At 35.3% G+C, this 25,019-nt stretch overlaps 1 protein-coding gene across 6 annotated transcripts in view; it reads right to left on the reverse strand.

Moving 5' to 3' along the window:
• The window catches only part of LOC5566042 (WD repeat-containing protein 47), a 330,929-nt gene that overhangs the window by 15,234 nt on the left and 290,676 nt on the right, over positions 1-25,019 (reverse strand). For 5 of the 6 annotated variants that reach the window (XM_021842875.1, XM_021842872.1, XM_021842876.1 and 2 more), the window contains one exon: positions 16,242-16,402. In XM_021842875.1, the coding sequence (XP_021698567.1) occupies positions 16,242-16,402 (161 nt within the window). The remainder of the gene's footprint in view (positions 1-16,241; positions 16,403-25,019) is intronic. The other variant, XM_021842874.1, reaches the window with a different exon arrangement.

Here is a 25,019-nt window from a genome sequence, read left to right on the forward strand (position 1 = left end):
ACACAAATAATGTTCAATAATTACTACCGTAATCCGGGGGCGAATTGATCACTATTTTACAACTTTTTGCTATGTTATCCTTCGGAATTCAATTATTGTCAAACAAATTTCGACAGAATCATTACTCAATTGATATGAGCAAAAAACTATACTTGCTATGCTGAATGATATCAAAAATGAGTTCAGTAGTTCATACTCAAGCTTACACAATATTTTAAACACTCAAGGTTGACATGTAGGCATAGCACCAGTGGATTGTTTAGAACCGACATTTCCAACTGTATTGTTTTCACCTTCAAAAAGTGTGAATATTTCTACACCCAAAATAATTCGGATGGCGGATTTCCCTCCTAGCGTATTATGTGCTAAATCCACCTATTGATGGTAAGATTCGCCTCCTAAGCGTAGACGGGCAAACCCGTCAATTGAAATCGAGCACATTGGACTTGAAAATTCGAGCAATCTAAATGTTTACGCCCGACCCACACAATTGCACAACCAATCCGAAGCCGAATGATGGCATCGGAAACGCACACTTAGGCAAATGGTCACGCGGCAAATGGATGGTGGACATGTCAGAGGAATGGAATGAATATTGCAATATAAAACGCTTTATATATTGCTTTTGTCACTTCTCCCATCAAGCCGTTGATAGGTTCGTGGAGTTAGTACTGGTTTTATGAATCGGGAGGTCCTTGGTTCGATTCCGAATAAGCGCGAGTGTTTATTTTGTTTTTATTTTTTGGTTCTTCAGGCAAATTTTTGAAATTCAACCCGATTTCTTGTGGCGAATTATCATAATAGATTCCGGTCCCTGTATTTAGATAATCATTTTGCTTGAGTGACTATCGAAATAAGGTACCGTGTGACAAATGGGTAAAGGAAATCGTATAGAGAGGGTTCTTAAAAAAAATAAAATGAATAAGATTTACTATATTTTTCAGATTGTTTCCTACTAAATCTATGCTATATTTAAATTTAATGTTTGTGCCAAAGTTCAAGGTAAATATTGAAAATTTTGGAAATTAGTGGGACAAGTGAAAATATTGTCGTTTTAAATGACTGAACTGAAACTAAAAAAATAACAGTCAGATCTGTGATTTCAAATGGCCTCATTTGTTAGTCTATGAATACACAAAAAATCACACATAAACAATAAACATTTTGTTCTTTTCAAAACAATTTTCTTGAGTAAAGTTATTTATTTAGCAACAATGTTACTTTTATTAAAAGTAATAACATAATCGAAAATCAAACACCATTCTATTTTACCGATTTTCTACTACTCATTTTATATAAAGTTAAGTTATCTCTTTTCTAAGTAATGTATTTATTGCCTTTATCGAGCGGATTTAACCCGGTCAAAAGTGTCAACATTCTTGTACCTACTGAATAAGTCATTATTTGAACCTAGTATCCAAATTCATGCGTCATCCGTTGAAGCCATTCAGAACATTACGATGTACATGTTTTTTTTTAATTTCTTTATTAGTATCATTCCAAACATTACATTCATTTCTTATATCTAGGTGATCTGTGTTAGACAACACTATCATCCTAATTTGGTAAAACAAATTTAAGATTTTATTAACATTTTGTTAACAACATACTACATCTCCCTGGCTCTTCACCCGAAAGGCTTTGGGGTTTCACATATTTCGACATGTTGAATCCAACAAAAATAGTCCGGTTGAAAACCCCGTGTAACACATCGTGACCTTCCCTTGTTAGCTACCCCATATACCCGATTGCCCCAAGGCTCCGCCACAAGAAATTTGCCTTAGACACCAAAATATGAAAAACAAAACATTTATAACTGTTACTGGATTCGAAACCGCAACCTTCGGATCCTTAAACATAAACCCACACTACTTACCTATCACAGTTTCTCATGTATGGAATTTTCTACATCACACAACATGGAACCATCTTGTCACGGAGGACAACCTGCAAGAGGAGCAAAATACAACACCCGTTGGACAGCCAAGTGCGAGAAGGGGTGAGATGATATGTTCTATAAATATATTTAAAGTACCAACGCGGTGCTGCGGGAATTTCTTACTTATACCAGAGTCAAAATCTATATGTTTGTATATCTTTATTATCGGCAATGACTCATACATTTGCAGTGAAAATAGAATTTCATGCCGTGCGTGTTGGATTGGGTAATATATTAGGGAGAAACAAATAAACACATTTGACTATAACAGTCGGGCGCTTTATAAGCAGAATTTTATCGTTGACGTTTGCTGATTGATTTACTTTTCATTTATTTACATTTCGGTCTCCTATTACTCGCATGGTTGGGGACGGTATGAGACTCCTCGAAGTAAGAGACCCAGGGTTTGTGGGATTCGATTCATTTGACGATGTAATATTGTAATCAAACATCTAAGTGTGCATACAGCAAACTGGATTACCGTAATTCTTTTAACAATTACTTATCAAAATAGAGGCCGTTGATAAACTATGTTATCATTTAGCGGGGAGGGGGTATCTAGCCAAAGACCACGGTCCACCCATTTGTGTTTCAAAGAAAATTCCACCATCAACTAAACCTGAAAGGTTTCATTAGCAGTCGGATGGTTCAAATTAAAAAAAAAAGTTTTAAAATTCAATATTTCATATCTTCTTTACCAACAGCGATTAGAAGACGATTAAGATTTCTATGGAAATTACTATGACAAAATTTGAAAAAAAAAAAAAATGTTCCCCACATGTTAGTACTGTAATGTTAATACAAAATTATCTCTAAGTGAAAACTAATTCCTCAAACAATAATAAGGAACACTGCAGTAGAAACAAATCTTTTTGAAGCTAATTTTGTTAGGAATTTTTGCAGAAGTTTGTCACACTATAATCTCACATTTCGCTTAATAATAGCAAACCAATTCATAAATATCTCTTCTCCCATTTTTCAAATTTCTGTTTCATTCATGAACAAATGAAACACATGATCATTGGGCGAGCGGGGGGTTATTCGTCAAAACCACACAAAAGCACGAGGGGGGAGGAGGTGACTGAAAAGTCAGGAAAAATGTTCACGTGTTTATGGACGACCCCTAAGAAAGATATGGCGATTGGAATTTCAAACTTTTTAAAATTTAAAACCGCTCTTATTAGCAGTCATTTACATTTACCGTTATATTTTTTTTTTGTAAAGAAGATGCAATAATACCTAACTGGAATTTACAGAAATTACAATAAGGTTTAATTACCGCACTCAACATTTTACACCAAAGCCAGATTTTCCATATTTTTGGAATTGATATACATAAATAATAATTCTCAAAAAACTTATGTGCACAACATAATCGCAAAATAATGGTGAACGCGTCACGAAATGATTTCTTCAACCCTTAAGTGGATTTTTTGGTGTTGGTGTTCGTTCAGAGGTTTGCCAAGCCGCATAACTATATAAAACTCGTGAAGATCTTTTCCGAACAATATTTTTTCTACATCCCAGAAAATTTACTTATAATAATAATGCTCAACATATTGTCGATTTAAAGTCATGCTTTAGAGCATTCATGATGTCAAAACTATGTATCATTGCTTGACAGTTATCGAATGAGTGCAATAAAACTTATTTTAATCTGCCTTTTATTATGCATATAAAAATAAACACACATTGTTTGAAAATTTATTGGAAAATATGAAGTTGGTGCAGTCCCATATTGAAAAATAAAGGCATACCAGTCTCCATATGAACTTTTCATTTAAATTTCAGCTGCAAACGTGAATTGTGTTCAAGTTTATTATTTTTTGCTGATCATTAGAAGCAAAATTAGTAAGCTATGCGGTTGTGTTAAATATGTCAGGAAGAAATGTAAGGGGTCATCCATAAATGACGTAGCTATTTAGGGGGGAGGGGGATCTTTACGGGGCCCATACAGCCGTAGTGGTAAACGCGGAGTTATTCAGCATGATCAAGCTGAGGGTCGTGGGTTCGAATCCCACCGGTCGAGGATCTTTTCGGGTTGGAAATTTTCTCGACTTCCCAGAGCATAGAGTATCTTCGTTCCTGCCACACGATATACGCAAGCAAAAATGGTCATTGGCACAGTAAGCTTTCAGTTAATAACTGTTGAAGTGCTCATAAGAACACTGAGATGCAGGCTCTGTCCTCTGTTTTGTTTGACTTATAAACTTGGTTTATAAAATGATGATTCAGCTTCAAAACATTCATCAAGATTGAAAAGAAATCTGAGAAATTTTAGATTTTCTTGATAAATGCAATCAAACAGATTTTTCAAAGCTTTAAATGGTTATGTAAATATTATATTATATTCGTGTCTTAATTGATAAATTTATAAATAAACAAAATCAAAGTTTAATAAATAAATTAAAAATCAATGCTTTAACTACTTGGAGTACATTGTTTTCTCATTTGTTAACAAGTCATAAAGTCAGCCGTTTTCAAGACAATAAAATATGCTCTTTTCGGCAAATATTACATGAAACAAGACATTTATACCGTGTAATATGCATTCAATGTTGCAGGAGATCTCACTCAATCAACTCATCGATTTGTTTTGATGTATCAATGCTCTTGATGGAATAGCCTGAATATTAATGAGGACAACAGATTCGAGTGATATCGAAATTGCCCTATCATTCAATTTTATTGATAACTTGGTACTTTGATAATTTTTTATTATTTAACTGTTTCATTATAGGTTGTGTAGGTTTATTTTATTATGAAGAAAGATAATGAAGTTCAGCTGAAATATTAATAGAGATAAATAATTTGTATAATAATCGCTAAAATTTTCTAAACATTCCAAATATATCAAGTGTAATCTTTTCTACATCTGGCCACTGATTGCCAAATGGATTTGAATTTGGATAATAATTCATTTCGAATTAATATATTGTATTGTTCATTTTCATTGAAATCTATTTCCTAACAAAGAATAATTTAAAAAAAAAAACAATCCTTTAATAACGAAATTTTTGTTCTAACTAAAAATAAACTAAAAATATATTGTACCCTAACTCAAAAATAACGAGCTTCATCAATCCAATCAATTTTTTTTTCACATTTTCTATAGTAAACTTGTTTGGCTTGGTGACAACAGCAAAAGTAATACAATTTAGCCTATATGAAACTAGATACCAAAATTATGTAACAGGAACTGTGTTTATTTGAAACTGTTTTCCAAATTACTTTCGAGCACTACTGTATATCATACTGTTAGATTAGATTATCCTTACATTTTAGTCAGTAATTAATATCAAATTTTGTATTGAACTTCTGAATTCTAATTTTTTGTTTCAACCCAATCACTGAGGAAAATTAATAAAAAATGCAAAGGGGGGGGCTTCCTTAGCCGAGTGGTTAGAGTAAGCGGCTACAAAGCAAAGCCATGCTGAAGGTGTCTGGGTTCGATTCCCGGTCGGTCCAGGATCTTTTCGGGTTGGAAATTTTCTCGACTTCCCTGGACATAGAGTATCATCGTACCTGCCACACGATATACGAATGCGAAAATGGCAACTTTGGCATAGAAAGCTCTCAGTTAATAACTGTGGAAGTGCTCATAAGAACACTAAGCTGAGAAGCAGGCTCTGTCCCAGAGAGGACGTCAATGCCAAGAAGAAGAAGAAGAAGAAGAAGAAGAAGAAGAAGAAGAAGAAGAAGAAGAAGAAGAAGAAGGGGGGGGTGCTTGATATGCTACGTATTTTCCAAGGGGAAGTATCAGCATTTGTGACGAAACGGTACGAGAAGGAAGGGGAGTGTAAAAAATCAGTGAAAAATGCTACGTTATTTATGGACGGCCCCTAATAGAAAATTATAATCATTTGTATGAAAGAAAAACTTCAAAAATTGAGCGCTATTTTCTCAGTGCCTACTTTTTTCAATATGGGCCTTTATGGACAGCATAAGTTGTTCTTAGAAAAACTTTCTTATCGAAAATGTCTCTGAAATTTTGTCCTGAACAACTAATTCTTATCACAATTCATAGATAGTCAAAATTAAAAATGATAAAAAAAAGATTATTGCGTTATATAAAAATGAAATTTTGTTTTCATATTTTTCATGATAAAAAAAAACAGTATTTATGTTCTCTTGACTTCTCCAAACGGTTTACTACAATCTCCCCACTGAACGTTCTGTTCTAAAATCAACATATCGGTGCCATAATTCTTAAAATAAATTGCTTGCAAAAACTAATAGCCAATTTGCAGAAGTTGTTCTTGAGTCAAAATGATCGATTCATCTATAGAAAACTCTTTTACTATTATATTAAAACCATGGTTAAAATTTAATCCCATATATGGGGCACGGTTTCTTATAATCGGCTCATTCTGGGTAGCATTCATCAGCATTGGATCGATATTTTTTTATCAATGTGAAAGTAGAACCGTGATCTTGTTTTCTTTGAATAGCACCAGCAAAAGAGTTTTCTGTCTGTCAGTAACGCTTTGAAAGGTTTCATTGAGCAGCATACAACAGCAATTTAAGAGCACAACAACAGTCAAATTAAGAGCACTGCAAAAGTCCATTTGAATGTAACAACATTACAATAGGGTCCTAAAGCCCTGTCCCAATTTTAGTGCCAAACGCTTACGTTTAGGCCAAAAACACATGTTTACTCAATTTTTTAATGTTTTTCATTTGTTTAAGTACAAAAAACATTTTTTTATGTTTTTATAGATTTTGTCACACTCCTTGATTTGAACTCAAATTTCGGGTGTATTTTGTTTTCCGTGTTCCTTCCGAAATGTCAGATAGCAACAACCCCAGTGTTAAAACTAAAACCCCTGTGATATTTTTGTCGACTAAGCGAACGTCAAACATGATCTCAAGTGTCAAGGTTCATTTATGGATCCAATTTTGAAATTAAAGTTTAAATATGATATATCCGTTATTTGAGCGAGAAAAATTGCTAAAGTAGTTGCAGTAATATGATCTTTCGTGTTATTAAATGAAAACAAGATTTAATTAACCATTTTATGACCCTATTGCAAATTGTGGAGCACTATAACAGCTATTGCACAGGGTGTTCTAGAGTTTTCCAGAGCTTTGTCCTTCCTAATTCGTATAAAAGTCACGATCTTTTTATCATTGTAGTTTTCCGGTTTTATGAACTTGGACGGTAATCAAAATGTAAACAAACCAACTTTATGCTGTTCGACAGCACTTAAATTCCGATGCAAGTTGAAAATGTGATTCATTACGGGTTTCGTCATTTCAATATAAGGTTCAAAAACAAATAAGATATTTGCAAAGGAAAGATAAACATGATTGTGGGCCGAATATTCTAGTTTTTTTTTTATTTACACAACCTTCTTGAGTCGATGTTCCATGGTTCGATATCGACTTATGAAGGCAAAATAAAAATATTTTTTTATGGTAACTATAATGGTCCCCTAAAAGAGCTTTCCAAAGCATTCCTGTTCGATGACTCGATATATTCATTAGTCGATAGTCCCCTAATTACAATTCGATTCGTTGTATATCGTAGACGATCGCCATCGCAGCACAAAGATCTATACAGAAATTGTAGCACTGGTTAATCGGGATTCAATAGAATATTTTAGAATTTTCAGTCAGATTCTTCTCTCTAATTTATAGAAGCTTCTGGAACTTTTGAAATATTTCACAACAGCATTTAAGGCTGTAATTATTTCAGATCAGAATAACGGCACTATAACAATGGAGTATGGTTATAGCATAAATTTGAGCGATTTTGCGTTCATAAATATCATGCGTGTCTCAGCTTATTATTCATACACCAATGGCATATTTATCAACAGAGAAATTTCTCTGTCCATGTTATCATTTTGCAATTGAACATAAACATTATTAATCTTTGAAAGAGGTTTTTGCTTGAAAATTCTTATGGAACGTGACTAGCCACGCTGGGTTAGCTAGTTTATCAATGAAATCATAATCGGTTTTCTGTGCATCGTAATACTATTACTTTCCTCTTATATGGAAATATAAAATCATACAAAGAAGAACAAAGAAGTTTCGACACAAACTTTCTAGAAAAGATGTTCTTCAAACTTAAACAATATTTTTCACATACCAAAAATCCGAATTTTTATGAATGAATTGTGTTTTGGTATATTACTATTATACTTGGCTCCAGACCTACCAATCTTTGACCATTCTAAACATTGTTCCTTATTCGTGTGAATTATAATTATTTTGATGGCTTTTTTGTTATAACACCATCGTGCAATAATATAATAGTCGAACGATACTGTATACAGAAAACCGATTACGATTCTATTGATATATTATAAAGATATAGCATGCACAAGGTGTCCACTTTATAAAATGAACAGTCCTTAAGTAAGTTCTACAATAGAGAATGTGGCTACTCTGGTAGGTGATAAATTATTATGAATATACATTAAACTTGTTCAACATACGATGATTAACGCTTTAAAGGAGACTTGACTGTATATCTTTATTTTGCTGGGGATAACACATGTTCACATGTTTATCAACAGCATGAGCAATCATGCATATGAAACGTAAAACCACATCGACTTTGGTTACTCTTCACCTCAGTGGTAAGTTTGGAGCAGTAGATACACAGTGTGCTAGTCGATCCGATGATTATGGTTCAAATCTGGTTTGCACCCTCTCGGTTTTTTGCGTATTTCCATACTTCCAATACATGCACTTAAAAGAGCATATGTGTGGAAGTTTTATTTTTTAATACATGTGTTGGTGATGCAGGCACATGAAAAAAAACACACATGCGACATCAACCAGGATCGATCCATGGTCATGAGCGTGAGAACCAAATACTATACCACAGCACTAAACCCGCTTGTTGGTATGCGTGGTTCACAAAGCATATCAAGTTGTACTTCCCCATTTGTACCGTAAAAACTGCTCGACTCAATGACCGGATTATCTGCCTATCAATAGACGCTCAAAAACGTCATGTCGCTCAGAAGAACACTTTTCCGCCATCAATAGACGCAGAAAACGCCTATAATGACGGTTTTAACTTTTGGGTGTATGCAAAACTAACCCCTGTGAAAATGAAAAATCATCATTGTACATCTATAAACTAGAAAACATGGAATGTCTTTGGTGCCAACGAAACCTTCAGCATCCTTTGGAGGAAATAAGGTAAGAAGCTCTTATAAGAGATATAACACCTCATGCATATTCTACAAACACCAAACTGATAATTGGATCAGGTTTGTTTGATTGGATTGCAATACCTTAATAATACATGATAAATTTTCATAAAGAAGTGAGATTTTTCAACAATAGTTCAATACCTCAATAGCTTTCAATGCGGTATTTTTATTTTTTTAAATATATTTTAATACCATAACAATACCATAGTAATACCTGGACTGTATGTATTTTTTTCAATCTTCCTAGTGCATTGAAATCAATTTCTGCTAACCAAAATTGTGAAGAAACTTCATCCAGTGGTGGAAATGTTCATATCACGAAGCACCTTACGAGTGTAAACCAGAGCAGACAGATTCGCGAACAGGCTTGGTGTGAGTAAGTGTGCGCCCGCCTGCACGGAGAACATGCCAAAAGAAATAACAGAACGTTCGCGAATATTTACCTACGAGTTATCGAACAAGGTGTGATTTATTGTGGTTTTAACAGACAAATCAATTGTATATCCATCAAGTCGTCAGTAAACTTGCAGTTTGCAAACAGAAACCCTTTAAAACTAGAGGGGAAATAGATTTTTATTTTTCAAAAGCGCAATTGACTCTGAACAGCTCCGAACACGTTCACGAATCACTTTAACTTCCACAGATGCGAGTAAATCAGCACTCTGATGCTTGCGATCATTTTGTTTTGTTTTAGTTTCGGTTCAGCAGAAATGTGCGTCACTTTCCATCACTGATTTCAACTCTGAGATTTCTGTACTAAAACAATCATTCTACGGCCATCATGAGCGGCGCTACAAAAATAAATACAAATCACATAAGGGTCAATGACTTTGAAAAGCTCTAAATAATCCATTATTTAATCGGTTTTTATTCTTTTAAGTCTATACGAAAAATGTGAGACCGCAAAATGAAACACTTGTATTTTTTTTAATGTGGCCTTCCTGAACACGAGGGTATATGAAATCGTTTTCAGAAGAAATTTGTGCACATCATATTCAGAATTTTCCAAGCCTGTCAAAGAAACGAAATAAGTAGAAATAAATTCAGAATTTCATACGCCTTTATGTACTGACGGATTGAATTTCATAATTTGTCATTTCAACTCACAAGTGCATCAAGTCATGAACGATTTGATTTGGCCGTTACGATTCATCCGATTCCGATCTTTCTAAATTAAAATTATTTGATAACGTAACTTACTTATTGAATAATTCATTTTTACAATTACAACGTAAATTGATGTATGTTCAGAAGTAAAATGAAGTAGAACCGTCGAACAGTTAGAATTTTTGATCGCTATCAAATCAGATAGCTTCCAGACATTGTTTGAAGATTTTTTAAAAGAATTCTTCCTCAAATTCTTACTGCAGTTTATATAGGAATGCCTGACAAGTAGTTTTATCGCTACGTGGCGGCATGTTAATTTGGTCATATTTCAGTAGACTTTATCTAGCTCATGATTCTGAACACTTAGAAAGTTCGTGACTTCAGCAAAGTTGTTCAGATGCTGGAATGCAATTTGAGAAAGCACTGTTTAGTTGCAAACTTTGCTAACCAAATATTACTGCATCAAATTGCTTTCCAGCTTCTGAACAACTTTGCTGAAGATACGAACTTTCCAAGTGTTGTGATCATGAGCTAGAGCCTGCTTGGATATGACCAGATTACATGCACGCTAGCGCCACGTAGTGGCAAGATTACTAACTAAACAGTGCTTTCTCAAATTTATTTCAAGCTACTAAGCAACTAGCCAGCTAAGAGCTAGCGCTTCGTAGCGGCAAAATTGCCAACGAAACAGTGCTTTCTCTAATTGCTTCCTTAAATTCTTTCTTAACAACTTTGCTAAAGACACGAACTTTCGGGATCATGAGCTTAAGTCTTCTGGAATATGACCAAATCACACGCACACTACCGCAAAACTGCTAACTAAACAGTGCTGCCTCAAATTGCTTTCCAGGCTCTGAATAATTTTGCTCAAGACAAGAACTTTCTAAATGGTCGTGGTCATGAGCTAGAGCCTGCTAGGATATGCACACTTGCACCACGTTGCGGAAAAATTGCCAACAAAACAGTGATTTTTCAAATTGCTTTCATCCTTTTTAACAACTTAGCTGAAGACCGCATAAGGATTCCGATATACTGCATCTTAAATATTATTGTTTTTAGGTAATGCTAAACTTTTCGGGGTGCTGCGATATTCAACAGGGGTGCGTCAATACTAGGGAAAAAGCACCAATTTTCGACCCAGCACTAGTTTTCGACCCATTCATACAATTTTCGCCTACTTTGTATGAAAATCCGAAAATTGGCACATAACTCTTGTGGTTCGAAAATTAGTGCTTTTCCCCTGGGTGATGTGATTCCATACTTAGGCTACCCTTCCAGTTTGTATTAACAGAGAGCTGAATAAGTCAATTGAGCATTTTTGCATTCGTATATCATGTGGCAGGTATGAAGATACTGTATGCTATCGGAAGTCGAGAAAATTTCTGTAACAAAAAGATACTCGACTGGCAGGGTTCGAACCAATGACCCTCAGCCTGTCCTTGCTGAAAAGAGTTTCCAATTTTCCCGGAAAACGGGAAATATAATTGTCATTTCCAGGGAATTACCGGGATCCCGGGAAATTCTTAAAACGTAGAAATTATGCTAAATTGATGTCGTTTATGTGGAATAATTCAATTTTTTAGTATATTATATTTTAGTCCATTGCCTTTGTACGATTGTTTCCCATTTTTGTGAGTAATTTATTTATCTTCCAAAAATGGTGGCTTTGTTTTTTGCTTAGCTTTATAACAAAAAAGTTTAGAAAATTAAACAAAATTACATGTGGAGTTCATTCTAACCAAATCGTATTAAGTTCATATAATATTTACCAACATTTAATAAATCTTTGCAACACTCAAATAAAAAAACAAACAAATACAAACCTTGAGAACTTTATTACTTTACTCAAGGCTTTGGAAAATCTAACGATAATTGACACACGAGCCATAATTTTATCGCATTTATCCGCCTACATTCATACAACACGCATGACATTTATCGTTCGTGGAAGATAACGAGCCATGAACGAAAACAAGACAGACACACACCACTCACTGTTTGGCGCGGATCAATATGTGTCAAAACTTGTAACATTCGCTGACTCACTCTCATTCTGATCAAGAAACAGAGGCGAATATTTTCCATTTTCTTTACTATGCTTGCAACCAAAGGAGTGTTCAATGATCAAAAAGATTATAATTAGGTTGTTGAAGGCTGCATTACCAGAATATATGAAAGTTATTACCAATTTTATGCAAAACATATACTACCCGAATGACTCAAAACTGTTGCAGTCTGTGAGAGTTGCTGCTTTTGAACGCTCTCGTGCCAAGAACTAAACGAGAGAGTGAATGTTTGCATTCATAGGGCTCTCCGATTGCGATGTGCCACGAACTGTTATGGTTCGCGAACTGTTACACTCTCCAAATATGGTTCGATCGGCTCATTCGGATCAAAATCCAAACACTGCCTTACTCAAAACATGAAATAGAATCCTCGAAAATTTCTGTGTATTGAATTGCAAAGTAGTTGTCCCGACAAATGTTATATTGCCAAGCAGTAGGCTGTGAAGTAAGCCATGCAAAAAACATCTACAAAATGCCAGTGAAATGCATCCCGATTTGTTCCCTTTTCCCGGTTGATTTTCACCAATATTGTAACTCACAAACACATCGCATCTCTTCTAGTGAGGACATTTTTTGGTATATGACATGAAACGTAAATTGTGCGATGGTTCTTATTTCTCGATTACTTTTTCAAATCGACGTAAACAACTTTCATACGGTTTTGAGAAAATTAATTAGGAAGAATCACAACCTGTCTTCTAAATCCGTTTTAAAATGAATCACCTTTTTAATCAGTCTATGCTATGCTATGCTATGCTTTAAAATGAATCACCTTTTTAACAATTTTTCGCCGTGTACATCGCTTAAATTTTGCATACAATCAGCTCGCGTTCACAAAACTAAGTAGTTTCTATTATTTCCCACAAAAATAATTAAAGCAAAATCATAAGCCGTTTCATTCAGTTACTTTCGACGTTTTTATACCAGTGTAAAATCGGCTCAAGTCACTTTGTCTCTCCCTACAACGGAGCGGTGAAAGTAGCGGTTGGGTTGCGAAAATTGAAATTCTTACTTACGCCGTTTTGTAATTCCGGAATTAAACGTTCTTAAAGTGAAAAATCTAGTTGGGTGAGAGCGGAACTTGTGGGATTTCGTCGGCGAAACACGTAGGATCGATAAAGTAAGTTTGTCCACTTTTCTGACTTGAGACTATTTGAATAAGTCTTCGAGATTTGAATATACAGTTAAACCTCCATGAGTCGATGTTCCATTACTCGATATCGACTCATGGAACCATACTAAAAATCAAATTTCATGGTTGCTATGATAGTTCCGTCAAACAGCTTTCCATAGCATAGCTGTTCCATGACTCGATATTTCCATGAGTCGATGGTCCCTTCAATATCGACTCATGGAGGGTTGACTGTAGATGGTCAATTCTGTATTTAAATAGAGCTTCCCGGGAACTACAGAAATCCTGGGAAATACTGGAATCCCGGGAAACAGAAAATCATTTCCCGGGAAACGGGAATCCCTGGAAATGTTCCCGGGATTGGAAACTCTATTGCTAAATAGCTGAGCTAAGCCTTCGTAAGGATCTCCAGGGATTACTAAAGGAATTCTTTAAACTATCCATCCTTCGAATCCTCTTAGGATTTTTCTGGAAAGTACTATACAAAAGTTTCAATGAGTTCTTGGGCGGAGTTTTTGTGTGCATCTGTACTATTTTCCTCATGAATATCGCTGGAAATCTTCCAGCAATGGTAAAAAGAATTATCCAAGAATTCTTCTAAAAATTTCTCAAGGTATTCCTCCAAAAATTCAAAGATTTCTCGAAGAAGTTCTTCAGGGACTTCTATAGATTTTTTTCTAAAGATTTTTTCAAAAACTTTTCTTGGGAGAACCCTAGGGCATAATTTTGAAAGAATCCCAGGATGAATTCCTGCGGAAATACTGGGAGGAAATTCTGGAAGATTAAAAAAATAGTAACTAGAAGAATCTGTGGGAGGAATCCTTAAGGAATCTTCGGTTAAACCTCTAAAAATTCCTGAAGTAATCTCTGAGCAAATTCCTGAAGGAATCCTGGACTTTTTTAATATTTAATATCGCTGGTCGAATTTATAGAAAAATCTCTGGACCTGTAGAACCTTTAGAAATAATACCTGCAGCCATATATGGGGAAGTATTATCATAAGATATTATTTTTAATCTCTGGAAGAATCCTGAGAAAGGTCCCTAAAAATTAAAAATTCCTGGAAGAATCCTTGTTGGCATGTCTGTTGAAACCCTTTGTTAAATTACTAAGGAATGGTAAAATTCATGGACAAATCCTTGGTGGAATTTGTATAGGATTTTATGATGAAGTTTTTGTAGAAATTTCTCGCGAAATTCCAGGTGGGATCTCTGACGGGATATCTGGAGCATACATGAAGGAATCTATGGTGGAATACCTAACGAAATCCCTGTTAGGATTTCTGGAAGAATCTCTGATTGATGAAATATTTAAAGAATTCATTAAATCGTTTAAGAAATTCTTATATGCATGTCCGTAAGAAGCCCTGATGAAATTCCGGGAGAAATCCGTTCTAGAATTGCTGATAAATTATCCGGTAAAATTATTGGAGGAGTCTCAGGTGAATACTTGATAGAATTCCCGAGGGAGACACTGGTAGAATTCATCTTGGAATCTGTGATGGAATTTTGGAGAAATTCTGATACAGGAGATCTTGTGTTCATGAGAGCCATATTTAAAAATGTCTAGGATTCCGTTCTACTGTCTCATTTCTTTCGCTAAAAATAAACAATTGAGAATCGATTAAAAAACTGAATTTTCTAAAGCGTTTCGCTGTCATTGACCATTTTCGAGTTTTAATGCATAATGGTAATTTTAAGGCGGCATCCACACATTACGTAACGTTCTAGGGGGAGGGGGGAGTAAGGTCAAACGTTACGGCTCATACACAAATTTGAAATTTTCCACCATAAAAAAAGCGTTACAGTGGGGGGAGGGGGTCAAAAATTTCCAATTTTAGCGTTACGTAATAAATGGATGCTGCCGAATGCATTATGATACCCATTGATATACGATATCATTCAAATGTATGTTTATTTGTCTAACAACAGTGATCAATATTTTTAGGTGGATTAACAAATTATTTGAATGTTTTTCCACTTGAGTAATTCGGTCTTATATCTTATTTTTTTCAGACGTGAAGACATCAGGAAATATGTTTCCGAAAGGCCATACGATTCGAAAACTTTTTGTGTTGCATGCCCTTACACCTTTTCAGCTTAAAGGCTAATCCAACTGAAGTTTTTAATTTTCTTTGAAGCTACTTGATTTGAAACTTAAAACTTAAAAAGTATCCTCAATATCACACGACGACCAGCCTCCCTCCCATGCACCCTGGAGCCGCCGATGCTGCGAAAAGCGAAAATAAACGTGCGTTCGAATTGCATGCAAGCAAATTCTTGAACTTTGTGTGGATACGTGAAATTTGACTTGCAGCTCGAGCTGTACATTGCGCATGTGTGAAAACGACTAAAATTTGAGATGTGTGAAGAAATTAGCCAAAAAACCTTTGCCGACCAAGATCGTTGTTGAGGTAATGTATGAGCTCTGAAGTTAATTATATTGTGCTTGTGGGTCTAGTTGCAAAATCTGCAGTGCAATTTTTGACACGAAGGGGTGTATTGAACGCAAAAAAAAATCATTACTGTAGCACGTCATATGAATGGTTGCGATATATGGGCGGATTTTCAACACTTGACATGGATCAGCAAGAACAAAACAAACCAAAATACAATGTGCGGGAGGTCGGATTGTGATTGCCGAATCGGCGGTGTAAGTTTCGCCGCTTTTTGCGCATGGATATCGTGAGTCATTACATGCATCGTGACCTCTCGTTCTCTACTATAGCTACATATGACAATTGGCAATAGTGATTACGCAACGTAAAATAGGTCGTGACAAGTTGTAGTGAGACATTTTTGAGCCAGACAATGATGGTTTACCTGATTTCTGAAAGCGGGGGGTATTCGCAAATTCGGAAGGTTTTCGAGTTGGATCCAACGGCGTAGATGCGTCCGTTGGGGTGGAACTCCGCACATCGCACCGCTTGAACATCTTCCAAAGACGTCACCGCAACAAACTTGGGCCGGTTGTGGTCTGACTGCTGAAAATAGAAGAACGATAGAAACACATTAGAATATGAGGGATTTATTTGATGTGAAATTTTGAAACGTTATTTTAAAAAATTCAGATTACCCTGTAAATGTGATTCAACGCACAACTTCGTGCACATTGTTTTTGAAATCGATGTTGACGTAAAAAATACACCATTTCTGCACCCACTTTTACAATGGCATAGTATTCTAGCGTTTTTCCCGTTAATTAAAAAAAGGAAGAAGAAAATAATCGTGATTTTAAGGTTTTGGTGCACAAAGTTCTTGAGCATACCGAAAGAATACAAAACAAGAGTTTTTATAACAAACAAATCTTGCTAAGTCGACTTCTTTTTTGAATCACGATTACTTTCCTTTTTTCTGTTGAAATATTTTAAATTCACAGAGGAGATGCTCGAATTATACGTGTCAAATTTGTAGATATTTTTTTCAGTAAATGACGATGTCAAACACACCGTGTCGCCAGCTACACCTTGCGCAATCATAACTCTAAAAGGTACCGATGCGTATCATTAATTTGAGCCTGGTTTGATTGCTACTAAACTACTTCGTATGATTCCAACTTTCACTACCCACTAATCAATCACCGAAATTATCTTACAAGCCTACCTACTGAACGCATTCAGCAACATCAAATTAAGCCACTTTGGGGGAAGATAATTCAACGATGAATGCCGATTGTTACACGAAAATAGCTAATTAATTACCAACGAAAATTGGTTTCTGCGGGCTCGCACAAACGGGTGATACAAATCGGTAACTGTCAGCAGCTGGATGACCGACCGCTACATAGCACCACCTAGCCTCAAATGTAACCACCCATCGAGACTGAACCGAAGCTTGCGTGAACGAGAAAGTCAATTTCCAGTTACTCCACAAGTTTTCAGTGGAGTAAACATCTCATGCACATTAGGGCGGTTTGAATTTCGAAAACTTTCGAAGTTCAATCTCCCATATAATTCTGATCGAATTTTCAACCATTTTGGTGGCGATTTCAAGGCGGGATTTTCAAATTTTGTTTAATATTTCGAACCGCCCTAATATACATAGGGTAACATCACAAGACAGACAGGATAAAGCGGTCCAGTTAGTTGGCAACTTGGTGGTCGATTGGCCAGTACATAGGCGGATGCGCATAGCCAAGTGTTGCATCGAACGGTGAAGTTTAAAGTCAAGTTTAGCTGGTTGTTTTTAATGATCAACCAGTTTCTTACTATTTTTTTTGTCAAAGGAAATTGGAAACCGTGCTACAACTGCGGGTATGGCAATAGGCAACGGAGTAATTACATAATAGCAATTAATTTGCGCTTTAATGTTGTCCTAGCTCCTAGCTCCTAGTTTGGTATAGCTAGTCTATGTGGTTTCAATGCTTACTGAAAACTCATCGATTGGAATCTGTTTGCAGTACAGCATCGTTGGGTTATGTGCAGCGCAACTACTCGTTCAGCTTCAGTGTCTATGCAGCAACGATATCCGATAAACCAGTGGGAGGTACATGCTTCCATATTAAGATATTGAATTTAAAATTTTATGCCAGTGGCAACGGAAAAACAACAACACAAAATGAAAGAAGAAAGAGCATCGATAAAACTAGTTACTAAATATATAGATTATCTGCTGGTACTTATCGCGGAAGTAGTGTAGGCTTATGCCGGTTAACAAAATTGGATAATACTAGATCGATTGCAATGCTCAGGTTTGCAATGTTATTTCAGTCGTTAATCTGCTACATCTACAGCTTATTATTTTAACAGAGTCATTTGTAAAGGTTTATAGCGAATTGTTAAACATGAGGAGTATCAGGCCACTTTAATAGCTATGAATGAAAGAAATAATGCGTCTACTGTCTAGTGTTTAATTTGAATCCAGTTATGAATACTTCTTACTTTCTTTTTAAAGTTTGAGGTAAATAGTCACGGTCTTATATGAATTATATACTATACTATAACTATCTCAACGTGAATATTCTATGTCATGATCTAAGAGATGTCTTTAGGAACTTTAACAAGATTTCAATCAATAGTGACCAACTCGTAGCAAGCTATAGGATTCTCCATTCTTTACCCCTAAGCCGAATGCGATGACCCCGAATTTTATTTCCCCGAATGTACCATTACCATTGGGGCCTTCCTTAGCCGAGTGGTCAAAGTCCACGGCTACAAAGCAAAGCCATGCTGAAGGTGTCTGGGTTTGATTCCCGGTCGGTCCATGATCTTTTCGTAATGGGAATTTCCTGGGCATAGATTATCATCGTACCTGCCACACGATATACGAATGCGAAAATGGCAACTTTGGCAGAGAAAACTCTCAGTTAATAACTGTGGAAGTGCTCATAAGAGCACTAAGCTGAGAAGCAGGCTCTGTCCCAGTGATGACGTAATGCCAAGAAGAAGAAGAACCATTACCCCAAATTCCATAGCCCAGAGTCACATTAGACCATTAGACACATTTGTCCATAGATATGGATCTATGGACCTGGGTAATGGGGTAGGATCTTTGCAAGGCGATGTCTGGGAAATTATTTGTTGTATTACAGTAACACTGCTGAAGCAACAAAAGTTCGGATAAAATAGCATGTTTTCCCGGGTAGAGGAAAATTGCAAAAGAATAACAAAACTTACCATTAAAATAGAATGTTTGAATAGCAAAATTTGTTCTTTGTTTGTTTGAAATAAGAGATAAAATAACAAAAATAATAACTAAGTTTATATGGCATAAAAACTAAATAATATCATATTTTGCCATTGTAATAACAAAATAATAGTAAAAATATGGGCAACAGTAAATAACAAAATATGTTATTATTTTAATATTGATAACAAAATTATAACTAAATAAGCTATTCACGAGAAAATCAAAATAATGGTAATTTTAGTTCTTTGACTTTAATATCTAAATTGAGCATGATTGAAAAATAAACTTTTAGCTTTCCTGCAAAAAACATTTGCTTTTTAAATCTTCAATGAATATCATACGAATTGTAAAATGAGCTATTATGGCAAAATTTGATGTTGGTTTGTTCTCATGAATTATTTCAATAAAGTTTTCAAATATTAAAATAATGACATATTTTACTGTGATGGCGATGTTTGTTATTCTTTAGATATTTAATGTGTTTTTAGTATTTTTGCACAAATAACAAATTTTACCATGATAATATATTTTGTTATTGATTAGTTATTAGAGTAAGGTGGGGCAAAAGTTCGACATTAGTGGTATAATCAAAGTTTCCAGGAAAATAATAGCAGATGAAACAAAACAAATACCATACAGCGAACATTCAACATATTGGCTATAACTTTCCTGAACAAACTTGTGTCAAAATATTTACCCATTTTTAGTTAAAACAGTTTAAAAATTGATTGTCTTAAACGAACTTTTGCCCCACCGGTGGGGCAAAAGTTCGAATCTAGTGTGGGGCAAAAGTTCGTTGGCTAAAACACAAAATATCAATACTTTTATGCCAGGCATACTTTATACCAGCCGTAAACTTATGTTTGCCGAAAAATACACACTAAATTTTCATCAAAAAATGCCCAAAACAGGGTTAATTGTAATACACCCAAAAAATAGCAGTTTTTCGCAAAACTAAATGAAAATGTAAAATTTTTGTGACATTTTTCGCACGATCAGGCAAATTTCGATAAATTTGAAGATAATATGTAGATTTCAGAAAATTTGATAATTTTTCCGTGGGTTTATACATGGGTCGAACTTTTGCCCCGTAGATTCGAACTTTTGCCCCGCTATGGGCCAAAAATTGATTCCAACTATTTATGGAAAAACTAATACACGTCAAAGCATCCTTATGATAGGCCTAGAAACGCCCTTACATAAAATATTGAAAAATATTTTATCTTTATTTGGTTCCATGCATCGAAAGTTTGACCTAATATTACAATATTTACGTCGAAAAACAACAAATAGCCATAACTTCTCCAAATCTCAATCGATTTTTATGATATTTATAGTGAAAGTATCTTACTTCAATAGCATTCGAACCACCATGACATTTCTAAGTTTTGATTTGATTTGAGCTATAAATCTTAAAAAGAAACTCTTGCCCCACTCGAACTTTTGCCCCACTTTACTCTACATGACTTTCAAGTATAACATACCAATGATAAATTTTGCTATGATTGTTTGTTTTGCTATTGATGAGATATTTATGTCATATATTAATAACATAATAATGGTTAAACTAGATATGATTGCAAAATTTGTTGTTATTGTACCATTATTTTGTTATTCACCTCTACCCGGGTTGGCTTAATCAGCTTACCTTTTGAGTGATTAATCGATCATAAAGTTCGTTTAATTTGCTTATAGAGCACGCTATTTACCTTGAAGTGAGAATTAAGTTCAATTTGAACTTGTTCTGAACTTTAAGCTCTGTTAATATTCATAGCATTATCTTAATCAGAGAAAAAGTTTTATCGAAACAAAATGTACACATAAAGTGAACTTTTTAGTTCAATATTTACTTAAATACAATCCGAACAATCGGTTGCATGGGTGGTTATCCTCTAGCTCATTCCAGATGAATGTGGCCAATTCAGAACTAATTGAGAACAATACCAATATGTAAGTTACATAATCCAAGTTTTTTACACTGTCCTCGGAGATATTTACAAGAGTTATAGTGCCACCCTGTAGTAGGTTCCATGTGCTTCGGTGATGTGGCCAATTTGAAGTATACATGAAACCTTATCAAAATGGATATCGTAAATCATGATTTAAAACACAAAATATAACAGCATGTTATCTTGTGCCTTTGCCGTCCCTACGATCATTGGGGAAGGGAAGGAATGTTAGTGTGACATCCATTGTTACTAGAAACCGAGATAACCTCTGCATCTCTATGGTTGTCTTGGGATGGGGTTTTGTTATTGGGGAGGGATCTTAGCTGCATACTCAGGATTCACCTTGGTAACTGATGCAACCTTAGTTCAAAAAATCACCTATCAGTACTATTTTTTCTTATAATGATAAACATCAGGTATAAGGAGAGGTATGAGAGAGGCGTCGCGTGGCCTCATTGTCAACCTGTGCACTTCTAAATTAGTATCATTTTATTTTTGTCATCATTAGGAATACCTTGGATTAAATTTGAACATAAAAATAATTCTAATTATGCGGGTCATCAGTGACGATTTCAGCAGCACTGACGAATAGAATTACTGTTCACTAACGATCTATTTTTTTTTTTTTTTTTCATTTCAATTCAAAAATAAACAAAAATGTGTTTTCATGATGAAAAAATAAATAAATAAATAAGATTCTCAAACATTATTTAAATTATTGATCGTCTTAGAAATCGAAAATAAATGTTTGAGCTATCAAACATAGTTCAGATTTTATTTTTTTTTCTTGCTTTGTATGAGAAATATAGTTAATTTTTGATTTTGAAAATTAACCATACTTGTTTTTCTATCAAACTAATGAAACAAAAATATTTCAGAGTTTTTTTTTTACGATTGTGATTACATAATAGTAGCATTCCTAACTATAGGTCGCTTTGTTTCTATTCGCCCTACATCTTCTGTTTACCCCGTTTTACGATATCTTAAAAAAAAAACAAAATCGGTTTCATCGTGTAGGGTCCATAGGGGCCGTGTGGTCCACCTAGTTAAAAATTCTTGAAAAGCATAGAAACACAATATAATTTAATCGTTCCATAAGCTTAATTTGTAGTTATGTGATTTTACACTATATGGAGCGAAACGGTCCACAATATGGGGCAATATGAGCCACAATACTAAATCTTGTTATTTTAATTGGAAAACCGCTTGCAAGACTTGATTTAGAAGAATATGTATGAGAGAGTTTTATACAAAAACTCGGTTGAAGCCTGATTTGAATCATGCAATTGTATGTTTTGCTGACAGTCCAATAAAACATGGTTTTAAGAGCTTCATTTGTCAGCAACATTGTCATTGAAATAAGTTCAACTAGTTAAAAATAAGAGTTATAATTTAAATCACGTGCGGCAACGTTATGGCAATGAAACTGCAAAAATGGCATGTATTGGTTGTCTATTTTTGAGCTTTGACCGGCTATAACCATATTGCCCCGTTCCTAGATGTTCCATATAAATTCTGTTGAATTGAAAATTTGTTTCAGAATCTATACAATTTCGTGCATATAATGCCTATAGATAGTGGAAGAACGAACTGCTGTGAATAATTAGAAACAATAAACAAAGCTTATTTATACATCCAAAATCCATATACGATTTTCGTAGTAGCATCAAGGCTTCAGATTTTCATGAATATATAAAGAACAAAATCAGATTTTTACGCGGTTTTTACGTTGGTGGCTAATTGAAGCATACTTTATGAGGTCCTAAGGTTATCAGGATCAAAATCGGGTTTTTAAGTTCAAATGAAAGGTGGCTCATATTACCCCGTTAGACCATACTGCCCCTCCTTACCCTACATAGTGCACGCATCATTAAATATGCTCACTTTTAAAACATACTACAAGCGTGAAGATGCTGGGGTTGACGATGGACGTGACCGCTCTTGAGTTAGTTTTCTGGTTGTCATCTGATTGGCCATCATCAGTGCGTTAAACATCAAAAAATTGATTTGAACTACGTGAAATTAGAGGTGGCACTGTCGCTACTAAGAAAGCCACCAATACTACAAAACAACACGATAGCAAGCAGTCGCCGTCGTGAATGTTTACATTTTGTAGGAGTGAAATTGGAAGTAAAAATGTTTAAGCACTTCCTAGCGATTTTAAGTTTTGAGCAGTGAATTTAACTGTAGTGATGGAACATTGATAAATCAACGATTCAAGTGATTATAATTTCATCGGTGAATCTTTTGTTATAGAGTGTTAATATGCCATATAAAAATGTGTAACGTGATTGGTGCGAAGAAGAATAAAACCAGAAGTTGGAAGAAACATATTTTAGCGAGGTGCTAAAAACGCACGAATTCTCTGTTAGCAATGGAATTAAATGAAAAAAGGTACAATGTATATGCACGAGCCAGCTGTAGCAATTTTATGTCACAACCAGGTAGGTAAGGAGAATTTATTTCGCATAATATGCTTGCACACGATCGCCCGATCCACTTGCGTGGCGAAGGCGGTGAAAGTGGGAAGAGGTGCGGTAGGTGCCATATCAGGCGCCATATTTGGCTTTGCTTCATAATGTCCTTATAAGCGCGGGTTTTAACCAGTAAACAACAAAAAACAACAGCGTGAGTACTGAGTGCCAAGCCAACTAGCAAAAATTTCCTAACGCCAGCCGCCAGAAAAATCACGCTTGCACTTCTGAAGTGAATCACACCACAAGCGTGAGAGCAAGCAAAATGGATCTCTCTCGTGGACTGATTTCGCTCTTGTCTCGCCATCCGCACGCTCATACTGATCAAATTTGTTGATGTAGCAAAACTGTGCACCGGCCAGAGTTGACGCTTTGGCTACTAACACATTGGCATTTGTAGTTCAAAAAGCTTTCTACCACATAAACAGGAATGCGTGTACGATACAAGGCAGCGCGTTTCCCGATGAGAGTGCACGCGTTGGTTTGCATCGTCACAGCAGCAAAGTGTAGCATGGAACAAAATGTTACGGAGCATACATCGCGCGAAGAGCGTTAGGAAATTTAGCTCTCAGATCGCACGTCGCATGAACCAGCTATTGCATTTCATTTGCTTAGCAAAAATTTAATAATTGATAGGTGAAAATTGTGTTGCAACCTATCAGCAGTAGAAATAATTGAAATGGGCTAAATTTTGCTGAAAGAATTATTATATTGAACTTTAAAAGCAGTACATATTGTAGGTGGTTTGGATGAACGAGTTGCCACCTGTGCAGTGCACATGTTGCACATGCGGACGCGACGCCTCTGAGATTTTTAATATCGATGTACAAGAGTCTATGTCGACACTTACAGTGACGAACTGTTCATATTTTGATAAATCAATTCATTTAAGTATTATTTCCACCGTTGTCATTACAAAAATACGTTTCATAATACATTGTACATTAAAAATAAAATCATGAAACGAGCTCACCAAATTGATTATCTATCTTTGATTGAGCAGCAAAACATCACTCCGGCGACGCGAAAGTCTGAACTCGACTGCACTCAGAACGCGTTCAAACTAAAATGATAAAAAAAACTTCGGCAACGCAACGACGCAAAAAAACGATTTTCCTCCTGAAGATAAGACGAAGCCAAAACTTAAACCTTCAAATGCACAAATCTAGAGTATCAGACAGCGGTTCAAGCTGAAAATTTGATCGATTGTTCACCAGCACCACAGTGACCATTCGATCAAGCCTTCAGCCCGATTCGCTGTCCGGCTTTCCAGACTTATGCTTCCGAAAAATTGACGCTTGGTTTCAATGCATCTTCACCTTTTGCTTGGGTTTTAACGAAGCACTGCTCAGCAGAACGCGTTCATAATAAACCGTTTTATTTCCGCACTAAGTATAGACACTTTTCACAAAAACTGCACCATTTGAATCTCATAATTTGCGGAAACTATAAGATCGTGAAAGATCAATTTTCAACACATCTTTACTACGTTTTATTCAAAGAAGTCTTGATTTGTAAAAGTGCTTCTTTTGGCACTAACGGTTTGGTGA

This window comes from Aedes aegypti, chromosome 2, assembly GCF_002204515.2.
Source record: "Aedes aegypti strain LVP_AGWG chromosome 2, AaegL5.0 Primary Assembly, whole genome shotgun sequence".
Taxonomy (NCBI): Eukaryota; Metazoa; Arthropoda; class Insecta; order Diptera; family Culicidae; genus Aedes; species Aedes aegypti.